This window comes from Cetorhinus maximus, chromosome 20, assembly GCF_964194155.1.
Source record: "Cetorhinus maximus chromosome 20, sCetMax3.hap1.1, whole genome shotgun sequence".
NCBI lineage: Eukaryota > Metazoa > Chordata > Chondrichthyes > Lamniformes > Cetorhinidae > Cetorhinus > Cetorhinus maximus.
The window spans coordinates 51,313,346-51,326,533 of record NC_135898.1 but is presented as its reverse complement, the minus strand read 5'-3'; the positions used below and the strand labels follow the sequence as shown (position 1 = coordinate 51,326,533).

At 42.2% G+C, this 13,188-nt stretch overlaps 1 protein-coding gene across 1 annotated transcript in view; it reads right to left on the bottom strand.

Annotated features, from left to right (window-relative positions):
• Nucleotides 1-4,263, bottom strand: part of gfra1b (gdnf family receptor alpha 1b) — a 277,689-nt gene extending 273,426 nt beyond the window's left edge. The window contains exons 1-3 of the mRNA XM_078564689.1: nt 3,113-4,263; nt 2,277-2,576; nt 2,074-2,169 (exon numbers count right to left, since the gene is read on the bottom strand). Of these exons, the coding sequence (XP_078420815.1) occupies nt 2,074-2,169; nt 2,277-2,576; nt 3,113-3,152 (436 nt within the window). The 5' untranslated portion in view covers nt 3,153-4,263. The remainder of the gene's footprint in view (nt 1-2,073; nt 2,170-2,276; nt 2,577-3,112) is intronic.
• Nucleotides 4,264-13,188: the final 8,925 nt, after the last annotated feature.

Genomic DNA, 13,188 nt, shown 5'->3' with positions numbered 1-13,188 from the left:
ATGGCTATTAAACTGTCCATTTGAAATACAGAGTATATTGCAAAGTCATGCTGTCTTAGAAAATTTAAACAATGAATGGAACCAAAGTATAAAATATGAATGATGCAATTGTGAGGATCCATGACTTGTCAGACTGGAATCCAAGCACTGTTTTATTAATATAATTGCTAACCCTGACCACGTAGTGCCACCAATCTCATGATCAGGTGATTGTGCATTTCTCGAGGCCATACAGCACTATATCAGCTGCACTGCCCAAGACACAAGGCTGTTGCCATTATAACCAACCCTATCCTTACAACAGTAACAATTTCTGCTAACTCTAAAGCAATGTTTCATCAAGTTTAATCCGAAAGTTGAAACAAAGCTGGCCCCACAACTTCTAAAATAGTCTGCTGCTTTCCTTATCACTTAAACATGCCTGCTTTTCTAACTAGTTCCTGATAACTGCCCATAATGCTAAGGCTGTCATTAACACAGCAGGGTTGCCAAACCATTTCCAGATATATATTTCTGCTAAATGGTGCATGGAACTTCCAATCTTATACAATTTTTTTTATTAAAAGCAGAAATAAAAAGACAGTATTCCTTGGAACTATTGCAACGTTTTCCATTCTCAAATGAATTTACTGATAAATTAATTTACTACCAACTCTTTTGTTTTCAATGTTCCAATTCAGCAACCTGTGCTTACAATTTCCACTTTTTCATCAGCATCTGACATTTTATTATTTTTTAAAAATTCCATTTGCCTCCTGCTACATAGAATGATATATTTTTGTTTTTGCTGAAGTACAATAATTAATTCTGCAGAAATCCAAGTCTCTGTAAAATCTCAAGAGAAAATGAGACTTAATGTAGGTTTATTTTTCTCTGTTTCAGATGCTATGATTTTCTTGTCTGGAAATATATGAAGAATTTATTAAATTATAGGTTTAATAAAGGGTACAGAGATTTCCTGAGCGGCATTGGACCAGTGTAAATTATTTTTCAAAATTAATTTTAACTAGGTTTTCTGTTGCATCTAGAAAGGTAAAAATTTGATTTTAAGCAAATCTCTGAAGAGCATTACCCCTTATAGGCAGCATTACCTGAATTAATTTAGTGAACTCAGTTATTTACGTTTGTGTGCGAGTTATACAGCCTTAATGACAAATGCACAGACAGAAAAGTAGATGGATAGTGATGTAGGTGAAATAGAAGCTGAGGAAAGTCACATTACCTCTCATTAGTGAGAAATACCCACCCTGACGTGCCCAGACATTTGACACGAACTCTCGCCAAACCTTTGTAGTGTATCTGGCAGATAACTGAAAGGGCTTCATCAGATTTTCAGTGACAGAACAAAACCTCTACGAGGGTGTAAGACTGCCATCTACAGACAGAAGCCGAACACCCCAGAGATGAGGGATGAATATTTGAGGAAAGGAACTGCCGAATTCCCTTTTCAAAACAGCACTTCGGCTCGCGCGATTAAATTCAGTCTAACGGCAACTATCCATAAGCAGGTTTGCTGATTCATGTTTTTTTCTTCTGCAGAGCTAATTAGAAGGTCCATTTGAAAAGGGGAAGTTATGGGTCGACTTTAATAGCCGAATGTAACGAAGATCAGTGATCTGCCACTCAGCACTCTCCACCCTAAAGTAAAAGTGTAGTTTCCTATTATGTTCCATAATGGTGTGCTGCACAATCCCCCAATCAAACTGGAAGTACTGTTGAAAGCCTCCTTTGAAAATAACCCGGTCTTAAGACACATCTGCTTTATATATGACTTGTATTTCAGATTCCGCAATTATTTAAAATGTTGCAATGCTTCATACTTATGCTACTTCAAGTGTAGCGCCACTGTAGATTTGAGCTGGAAGTCGTACCAGATTGATTGGTGGAAGAAAGATACTGTAAAGACTCGAATCCAGGCGCTACATAGCGTGAATAATTCACAAAGCAACGTAAAAATCTGGGCGATACAGGAAAGGTGGATCATGATATATATTGGTCTAATTTAAACGTAGTATTGAGTTATTTTAATATATAAACACAATACAAGTAGCATGCAAGTCTGAAACGTCTTACCTGAGATGATGGATGCTGCCCTGAATATGTCTGAAAGCCTATTGTTCAGTGGCTCATAGGGGGAACCCACCAGATCATGACCTGTAATTGTAAACCCTGAGAGAGGTACAATCACAGTTTGCTGAGTTACATTGTATATTTAAATCTTTAGAAATAGCTGTTTACATGATAAAAATGAGAAGCTTTGAAACTATCTGCCATACCATGCATGAAACTTTGGTGAATGCTCCAGTATATTCGGAGACATCTCTTCTCGTTCTTCATGCCCCTTTTACACCTGCAGTTGTACAACGGGCTCTGTTGGACGACCTCCATGGCGCTGATGCATTCGTTCTTGGCTTCAGGTCCGGTGACCATGCTAGCACTACCGGCCAGGCATTGCCGAAGGGTACGGTACTTGCTGCTGCAGGCCAAGTCACTGGTACACAGTTCATTGGCCTTTACGCAGTCAACGCGGTTAAAGGCAGGGACAGGATTCACACCTGCAGTCTGAACTACCGCATCTGGAGGGGGTAAATAAACGAGACAATAACAAGCCTATATTAGTTCCAAAGGTTTCATGATCTTCATAAATTACAATAGCGAACCAATAAGCACCATCCAAACAATATTGCAGATAATTAACCACATCCAAAGCATTGCCAATAGTTATCAAATCTAGGACAATATTCCAAATCATGTAACACATCGGGAAATTATCAACCTTTAAATAAATTCTATACTGGATAATGTGATGTGAAGCAAGATACTAAATTATCCTTTTGTGTACATCAGCAACGCTTCGATGTATTTTTTCCCAACGTAATATCGAATTTGACGCTTAAATATTACATAATAAAACTGAGCGAGTGTGATTCACGTGGAACCAAATTAAATAGTTTAATCAACCGTCAGAGCTAAAACGTCTTTTATTGGGCTGATCATCTTAAAGGAGGCTGCTAACGTATCAAAAAGGCCTCAAGACGAAGCATACTTCCCTGTTAAGTTTCTGGCAGTAGGGTATTGTTGAAAGGTAGATCGAACGATTTGTGCATCTTACCTATTATGGGCAGAACGAAGTACAAGGCTGTAGAAATCATTGCGGCTCAGCTTCTTTCAGCACATCAAATATGAACAGCTTTGTTTCATTAAGTAGATTCAGCACTTTGGCACTCCAACGTGCTGTACGAACCAACGATGCAAATTATTCCAGTTCAGATCCATTTAGTTTTGGGCACTGACCCTTTTAACCGGCGAGCCAAGCTTTGCCCTCACTTTTATTCACAGCAGTTGAACGATTGGAGAGATTTTCTGCGAGCGAGATCTGTAACCTTTTTTTTTTAAATTTCACGTACAATATATACAAATATGAAACCCTCGCCCTATAGTATCAGCTCATCCAGCGATACAGCCTGAAAGTGTTATCAGAAATCCAAGCGATCCATCAGTTCAGTACCTTGCTCAGCCCACTGCTAACCCTTGTCTTAATATGTATGATGTATCCACCACGCTCACACCAACAGCAGCCTCCTTTAAAATAAACGTCTGCAGCTTCCCCCAACTCCGAACTAGCATTCAGCCACTTACAGTACTTTCTTACGCACCGTTTATTTCCAAACCCCCTCCCCCGCTCCCTAGTCGCTTTATCTTCCTCGCTTTGAGACGAATACGTGACTTTTTAGTTACTGGATGATGTACAGAGTTAAATGATTGTTTCTAATTTCCGTTTGGTGAGGAGCTGTACACGCGGGTTATTGGAGAATTACAAAACTATTGTTCAGCTTCTGATCAGATAGATACGGAGGGATCGATTGTTTAATACTGAGCACAATGCTAAAAGGTATCAAAGATTAAAAGTTAAGGAAATGACGACGGGTGGCATGTGTAACAGTAAATCGTCGCTAACTGGCTTGAAGTGGAAGACTACAATGCCGATTAAGCCTTTCTAGTCCTGCCTTTTAGAGATTTGAGAGAATGGCAATAACATTCGTTCTTCAATCTACAGAGCGCTTTGTTCCACTTTCTTGTGCGTCCAGTTTACACTGGTGAACCACGCATTTAGTAAATCACTTCTTGCACTGTCAAGAATAGCTGTAATCCTTACAGGTTGTCCTGAAAATCTTAAGAGCGGTTCTTTCCCAATATTATTACGAGAGTTCGCTGTTCCTTTCGACAACGGAGAGCTATTCACTTCCTCCGCGCTTTAACTTTTGACAAAAGACGGAGCAGTAAACTGGGTTACAAGGTGCTGCATCTGTGAAATTTGGAAGTGGGTTGCGCTTGGGCCGTATGAAAAATTGATGAAAATTCCGACCTTATTATTCTACTGATATCGCCACATGCCATGTGGATAACCCGTATCAGGGTTACCAGGTCTGCAATGGCAACAGGATCTGATAATACCGAATTACCACTTACTTGCCCAACCCAGTTTACAGGACGGAGTGAAGAGGGAAAAGTAAATGCACAAATTTTTTTAATGATACAAGGTATAAAATCTGGAGATGCAACCTCAGAACATTAGAATAAGAGCAGGAGTAGGGCATAGAGCCCCACCATTTGTCACTGAAATCACTGTTGATCTTCTCTTTCAACTCTAATTTCCTGATCTGTTCCAGATCTCTGAATTCCCTTCCTGCACAGAAATCTATCATTTCAGTCTCAGGGATACAAGAACAACTTATATTTATGTAGTGCCTTTAACATAATAAAGCGTCCCTGGGCACTTCACAGAAGTGTTATACAACAAAATATGGCACAGAGCCACATTAGGAGATATTAGATCAAATGATGAAAGCTTGGTCAAAGAGGTAGGTTTTAAGGAATGTCTTAAAGAAATAAGGCAAGGCAGAGAGCTCTAGAGAGGGAATTCCAGAGTTTAGGACCCAGGCAATTCAAGGTGCGGCCGCCAATGATGGAGTGATTAAAATCAGAGATACTCAAAAGAGGCCAGAATTAGATGACCACAGATATCTTGGAGGGTTGTAAGACTGGAGGAGATTACAGAGATAGGAAGGGCATAGCATTGGAGGGATTTGAAACAAGGATGAGAATTCTAAAATCAAGATGTTGCTTGACCGGGAGCTAATGTGAACACAGAGGTGAGAGGTGAATGGGACTTGGTATGAGTTAAGACATGGACAGCAGAGTTTTGGATGAGCTCAAGTTTATGGGGGCTAGAATGTAGAAGACCAGCAAGGACTGCATTGGAATAGTCAAGTCTATAAGTAACAAAGACATGAATGGTGGTTTCAGCAGCAGATGAGCTGAGGCAGAGGCAAAGTCGTGGAATGTTACAGAGATGGAAATAGGTGGTCTTAATGATGGTGTGAATATTTGATCAGAGGTTCATCTTAGGGTCAAATATGGCACCAAGGATGGAAACAGTCTGGCTTAGTCTTGGATAGTTGCCAGGGAGAGGGGTGGGGTCAGTAGTTAGGGAATAGCTTCAGTCTCCACGATATTTAATTGGAGGAAAGTTCTGCTTATCCAAGACGGAATGATGGATAAGCAGTCTGATAATTTATAACCGAAGGAGTCAAGAGAGGTGAAATGACATCAGTATACATGTGAAAACTAATGCTGTCCTATCAGATTATGTTGCCAAGGGGCAGTATATAGAAGTGAAATAGGAGAGGAGCAAGGAGAGGACACCAGAAGTAATAATGCAGGAACAGGAAGAGAAGATATTGCAAAGGAATTCTCTGGTAGTGATTACGTTGATATGAATGGAACCAAGCAAATGTAAGTCCCACCCAACTGGATGACAGCAGAATGGTGTTGGAGGATGATGTTGTCAACTGTGTCAAATGCCGTAGACAAGTCAAGAAGGACAAGAAGGAAAGGTTAACTTTGTCACAGTCACATAGAATGTGATCTGTGTCATTGATGAGTGCTGTTAAGGTACAGTGGCGGAGTTGGAAACCTGATTGAGTGATTCAAACATGCAGTTCCAGTGGTGATAGGCATGGATTTGGGAGGCAACAAAATTTTCAAGGAATTTGGAGGGGAAAGAGAGGCTGGAATGGGACAGTAGTTTGCAAGTTAGAGGAGTCAATGGTTGTTTTTTTGAGGAGAGGGCTGATGACTGCAGATTTAAAGGAGAGAATGACAACAGCTGAACAGAGAGAACTGTTAACAATATTGTTTAACACGGGGACCAGGAGGGGAGTGGGGTGATCAAGGAGTTTAGTGAGACTAGAGATGAGGAAATGGGAGGTGGGTCTCATGGACAAGATGAACTTGGAAAGAACATGAAGGGGGATAAGACAGAAACTGGAGAAAAATATGAGTTCAAGGCTAGGGCAGGGGGGCAGGATTTAGAGGATGTTTGGTCGAGTGGGCTAGTGTAAGGGAGGGATGTGGCAGAGACAGCAGATCAGACGGATTCAATCTTAGTGACAAAGAAGTCCATGAGCAATTCACACCTATTGTTAGAGAAGAGGATGGAGGAGATGGGGAGAGAGATTTAAGAACATGTTTGCCATATAATAGTGAAGCTGGAGGTTATATTTAAGTTCCAGGATGATCTTGGAAAAATGAACAGTTATAGCAGATGACAGCCAGGACCTGATAGTGCTATATTTTGTCCAACCAGATCTGGTGGTAAATGGCTAAACCAGTTTCCACCAAATCCTTTCAAGTCTGCATCCTTGCATTTAAGGGAGCAGAGTTGAAGGCAATAACAGGGCAATAGCCAGGGTGAGAGAGAGTAGTGGTTTTACTGGGAACTAGGGCATCAAAAATGGAGATGAGGGAGTGTTCAAGAGAATTAGTATCTGCAGAAATACTGTGGCAAATGGAAGGCCAAAGGCTAGATTGTTGAGATTTTGAAAGTGCAGTTGTAAGTGAATTGGAGGATAGTTTTTTCCAGGGGTGGATACAGAAGGACGTAGGGTCAGGGCATGGAAAGAGGAATATGGGTGGTGAGTGATAGGAGGTAGTGATCAGAGATGGCCTTATCTGTGATTGATACAACAAGACTAGCAAGGCCGCATGATATGGCAAGGTCAAGGGAGACTGACTGTGAATATGGCTTGGGGAATTTACATGAAAAGAACATTTTAGGGAGGATAAATGGGTATCAAACTGAGAAGAAAGAGAGAGCATGAGTTGAGATGGAGATTGAAATCAACGAAGTTGAGAAGTCATTTGGTGCAGAGGCTGAGGGAGGAAAGCAGTGCAGATATGTTGGTGAGTAAATATTTATTGTGCTTAATTCTGGACTGAGCATCCACAATCCGCTGGGATACAAAATCCCAAAAGTGATTCTTTTATTCATTCTTGGGATGTGGGTGTTTTGGCAAGGCCTGCACCTATTACCCATTCCTAATTGCCCTTGAGAAGGCGTTGATGAGCTGCTGTCTTGAACGTCTGGGGCCATAGCTTCCTCAGAGTGGCAATCAGTGTCGGATTGCCACTCCGTACCCAATTACTTACACAAAATTCCTTCCGTGCCTGTCTTGCCTAACCTTCCAACTGAGGCCCAGCGAGATCCAGACAGCACAGCTGTCTCAGAAGCCCAGCGTCACAGTCCAGCAGAGTCAGATTGAAGAATGACATGCCCCATTTTTTACAGCACTAGTTGTCGTAAACCAGGTATGTTTAAATGTCGATTGAAATTGATTGGCCAGGGAGAAGGTAAGTGTCTAAGGTAAGTGGATAGGACTTGGGGGGTGGGGGGATCAGAGGTCGGGGAGTCAGGCATTGGGTTGTTGGGGGTGTCAGACATCGGGAGGATGGGGGTGTCGGACACTGGGTGGGTGAGTTTTGGGTTGCCGGCATTGGAGGAGAATGGGGAGGTCGGACATCGGTGGGGAGGGAATTGGACATTGTGGTGAGTGGAAGGGGAGGCGGCAGACATTGGTGGGGTGGTGGGGGGGGGTTGGATGTCGGCAGGGTAAAGGGGGTGTCGGACATCAGGGGGATGGGGTACCCCCCAAATCCAACTGTGGGGAACTCGGAAGTTATGGCCCTTGAAATACGTGTGGTGAATGTATTCCCACAGTCCTGTTAATTAGTGAGTCCCAGGATTTTTACCTAGTTCAGATGAAGGAGTGGTGATATATTTCCAAGTTAGGATGGTGTGAGACTTGGAGGGAAACTTGCAGTTGGGAGTTTTCCCATGTGGATTGTTGCCTTTGACCTTCCAGTTGGTAGATGTTGTGGATTTAAGAAGTGCTGTCTTAGCGAATTGCTACAATGCATCTTGTAATGGTACACACTAAAGACAAAGTGTACTGGTGGTGGATGGAATGAATGTTTAAAGTAGGGGGGGTGTTTGGGGTCACAATCAAAAAGACTACTTTGACTGGCTAGTGTCAAGCTTCACGTGTGTCATTGGAGATGCACTCATTCAGGAAAGTATTCCATCACACTCCTGACTTATGCCTTGTCGATGATGGATACGCTTTGGGGAGTCAGGAGGTGAGTTACTTGTCACAGAATTCCCAGTCTCTGACCTGCTCGTGTAACGACAGTATTTATGTGGCTCGTCCAGTTCAGTTTCTGTCAACTCCCAGGATGTTGATGGCGGGGATTCAGCAATAATAATGTTTTTGATGTCATAGAGTATTGTTACACTCTCTCTTGTTGGGGATGGTCATTGCCTGGCACTTGTATGGCACAAATGTTAATTACCACATATCAGGCCAAACCTAAATATTGTCAATGTCTTGCTACATGCAGGCATGGACTGTTTCATTATTTGAGGAGTTGCAAATGGAGCAGAACCCTTGTGGTAAATATCCCCACTTCAGACTTTACAATAGATGGAATGTCATTCATGAAGCAGCTGAAGGGCCTAGGGCACTACCCTGCAGAACTCATGCAGTGATGTTCTAAAGAAGAGATGATTGGCTTTCAAGAACTCCAACTCAAACCACAGGCATGATTCCAGACAGTGCAAGATTTTCCCTTGATTCACATTGACTTCAATTTTACCAGGACTTCTTGCTATCACCCTCAGGTAAATGCAGACTTGATATCAAAGAGAAGCACTCTCATCTCACCTCTGGAATTCAGCACTTATGTCTATGTTTGGAGTGAGGCTGTACCGAGGTCTGGAGCTGAGTGGTCCTGGGCGGAACCCAAACTGTTCAGTAGTGAGCATGTTAATGGTGAGTAAGTACCACTTGAAAGCACTGTCGACAGCACCACCTTGCAGATGATTGAGATAAGACTAATGGGATAGTATTTAGCCAGATTGGATATGTCCTTTTTATGGACAGGACATACCTGAACAATTTTCCACTTTCTTGGTTAGATGCCCATGTTGCAGTTGTACTGGAACATCATTTCTCCTCATCTCAGCCCTAAATTGCCTAAATTACCTCTTATCTTGAGTCTAGCATTTCTAATTCTAGACTCTTCAGCCAGTTAAAACTGTCTCAGCATCTACCCGGTCAAGTCCCTGAGAATGCACGGTTTCAATGAGACCATCCCTCATTCCTCTAAATTCCAGATGATATAGGATCTTTCTAATCAATTTCTCCTCATATGCCAATCCTCTCATTCCAGGAATCCATTTAGTAGCCTTGATAGCACCCTCTCTAAGGCAACTATATCTTTATTTAGATAAGGAGACCAACAACGTACATGGTACTCCAAATGTAGTCTCACCAAAGCCCTATATAATAACAGCAAGACTTCCTTATTCTTGTACTCCAGCCCCTTTGCAATAAAAAACTTGCATTTACATAGTGTCTGCCACGAACTCAGCCAACGTTTGAAGTTTGAACTGTTGTGATATAATAGGGCTCATATACCATCTGCCTTCATAATTGTTTGCTGTATCTGCATGTTAACCTTCTGTGATTCTTGTACGACATTCAACTCCCACTGCATACCAACATTTATTCCCCTCATATTTAAAAAAAACTGCATTTCAATTCTTCCTACCAAAGTAAATAACTTCACACGTCCCTACATTATACTCCATCTGTCCTTAATCTCTCCATATCCCGTTGCAGCCTCTGCGTCCTCCTCAGTTTACTTTCCTTTTTAAAGTCCCATTATATCTATTATATACTTCAGAGTACAATGCCTTTAAGCAGGTTTAAAGATCTTCTATATTAATAGAACATGATTACGGAAGTGTGTTATCATGCTGGACCTTAAATATAAATTCAAAACGGATTGCTGTTCCAAACCGGCAGAATTCACATGTAATTTCATTATAAATAGGTAATTATTGCATAATCTGGTAGGTTAGGGTTCCCCTCGTTAATCATTTATTACCCCGTCGTTGAGTTAGTCCCAAATTCAAAACTGAGCTGCGGAATCTTTCTACCATTAAACTTTCCTGGGAACTTGGGTTTAATTAGGAAATGCTAGACTATTTGTAAAATCCCTTGATTTCCCCATCGGCACAATTTATGTCCACAAATAGACATTTGGTATAACGTTTAGCTCAGATTTGTGCCGAGGAAATTAACATACAGGGACCATATGAGTAAATAAAGGTGACATCTGACGCGGGTCGGACAAAGCTGTGATATAACAGATGGCTCAAGCATTGCCCTGTTTAGTTAAGTTCCCATAAGCAGAGTCCAAATTGTACTTCATGCTAAATCTTGAAACCAAATCATGCAACAATTAAAGCAATTGCCTGAATTGTCCACGAGGATTGGGCGGTAGGGTTTCAAGTCTTCAGTGCACCACCATGTATCATGTATACTCTACACTGTAATAGCTGCGGCCCCAGAGCAATTTGTCTCGGGCTAATTTAGCCGGAGAGTGTAACCGTGCAAAAATAGATTCTGGAAACCCAGGGTAACACAATAGGAATGCAAAAGTCCTAATATATCCCACGAGGGCTTGCAATGAATGCAACACGCTTAAAACAGATGCTTAGTCCCATCTGTTGGAACAGAGACATTGGGAGCCAAAAGTCAACTGGGATAGAAAAGGGGCACATCCTGTAAATCCTGGGATTCACTAACCAGGGACTTCAGCTGTTAAATCCGCCAAAGTTTGTGCAGTCAAATGAAACCCCCTAATTTGAATGGCAATGGCAAGCTCTTAGGATCCAGGTGGGTGTATGCCCATCGAGGTAGCCACAAATTATAGCAGAAATGTGGCTTGGTGAAGGGAGGTGGAGGTGCTGGGGGCACGGAAGCTATTTTGATGGCTCTAACTAAAAAGAAGCCCAACATAAGCAAAACAAGAAGTCCAAACAAAAGGAAAGCGAACCTTCCAACTGAATCAAAATGTTATCAGCAGTTGTGAGGTATTCAATGCCCTCTGCTGTCCAACAGCAGTGACATCAAAGGGTGAGTCGGATGCCAGATCTTTAATTCAAAAAAATTGCAGATTGACCCCAATAGGCTCCTTTATAAGGGGTCACATTTAAATAATTTTTAAAAATGCTCATTTATTTCTGGCTACTAAACCAGGCTGGACCACCAGACAAGAACCCATGCCCACTGTTTCCTTCACCCATGGTTTTGGCTCCCTCATAAATCTCTTTACTTTTCTCTTACTCCTGCTATTTGACCTACATGCCTAGAATTGGATCTGACAGCATCTATTTTTCAGGTGAGAATTGAGTGCTGGAGGAGTTCAATGTTGCTTAGAGGCTGAGATTTTACTTCTAAGGACTTGAGCACAAAATCAAGGCTGGCATTCAGTGCAGTACTGAGGGAGTGCCATTTTTCAGATGAGACTTTAAAATGAGGCCCTGTCTGCCCTCTCAGGTGAATGTAAAAGATCCCATGGCACTATTTTTAAGAGAAGGGCAGGTATTCGTGGTGCCCTGACCAATATTGATCCCTCAATCAACATCACAAAAACAGATTATCTGGACATTATCATATTGTAGGAGCTTGCTGTACATAAATTGGCTGTTTTCTACATTACACCAATGACTACAATTCAGAAGTACTTGACTGGCTGAAAAGTGTTTTGAGACTGCCGGTGGTCATGAAAGGTGCTATAGAATTGTAAGTCTTTCTTGAGCAATGAGAACTGCTATAAAACCTAATGAGGTAGAAATTGATATGCATTGCACCTGTTTCTCGGGCATAACACAGGCATAAAATTCAGCTCTACAACGTCATTGATCCCACTAGTAAATTCAGATGCAGACACCAAAACAGGTGATAGGCCCCTTGAATATGTAAATGGTCTAAAGCCTGTTGAAGATTTAGGCACTGGCAGCTGCCAGCCAAAGGTAAAACATGAAAAGTGTTTTAGTAAAAGAAAAACATCCCTACATTCCTCCAATTCCACATGAGTCGCCATCAGAACCATCCCCCATTGCCAACCCATAGCCCTCTCCAGCCACCATCTCCAGGAGTTACCTGAGGGTCACTTCCAAAAAAAACCTTACTTGGGGGAACTGTTGAAAATATACACGGCACAATATAATAGCATGGTGTGTTGGTACACACTCCAAAAATAAATTAAGGTTAAATTAATAAATAAATTAACTGTTAATAAATTTTGTAGCAGTGTACAAAGCTAAGAAGCACTGGCTTAACAATGGTTAAAAGCTTCCCTGTTTTACAAGTGCAAAATGCACATGTAGGGAAGAATTTTCCCCCCCATCAGTGGGAGGGGTGGAGTTCAGGAGCGGGCCCGCCTCCGATTGGCGGGCTAATTAAGGCCTGCTCAGCGTGACATCCGTCATGAAGCACAATGCGCTCCCTGTGCGGGCAGGGGGGGCTTCCCTGAGCCGGGAGTGCGCTCTTTCACGCACGTGCGCGAAAGCGTGCACTCATCTCCCTGAGGCTAAGTGCTGCCTCAGGGAGATCGGCGTCAAATTTAAAAATGGTACATGCAGACAAATAAAATTTCCCTGACATGTCCCCTCATGTGACACTGTCACATGAGTTGGGACATGTCCATCACTTTTAAGTAAACTTTTATTAAATTTTTAAAAACCTACATGAAACCTCATCCAGCCCATGGATGAGGTTTCATGCTTTTTCTGAAGCCCGCCAGGGCTCCCAGCCTGCCTGCTAACCTTACAGTTGGACAGGCAGGTCCATTAACTAGTCTAATTACTTTTTAAATGGCCTCAATTGGCCGTTGACAGGTCAGCGGGCGCACAACTGAATCGGCTGAGCCCCTGCTGACCTGAAAACTGAAATGATGCGGGGTGACAATGGGAGTTCCACCTGACATCATCCCGTG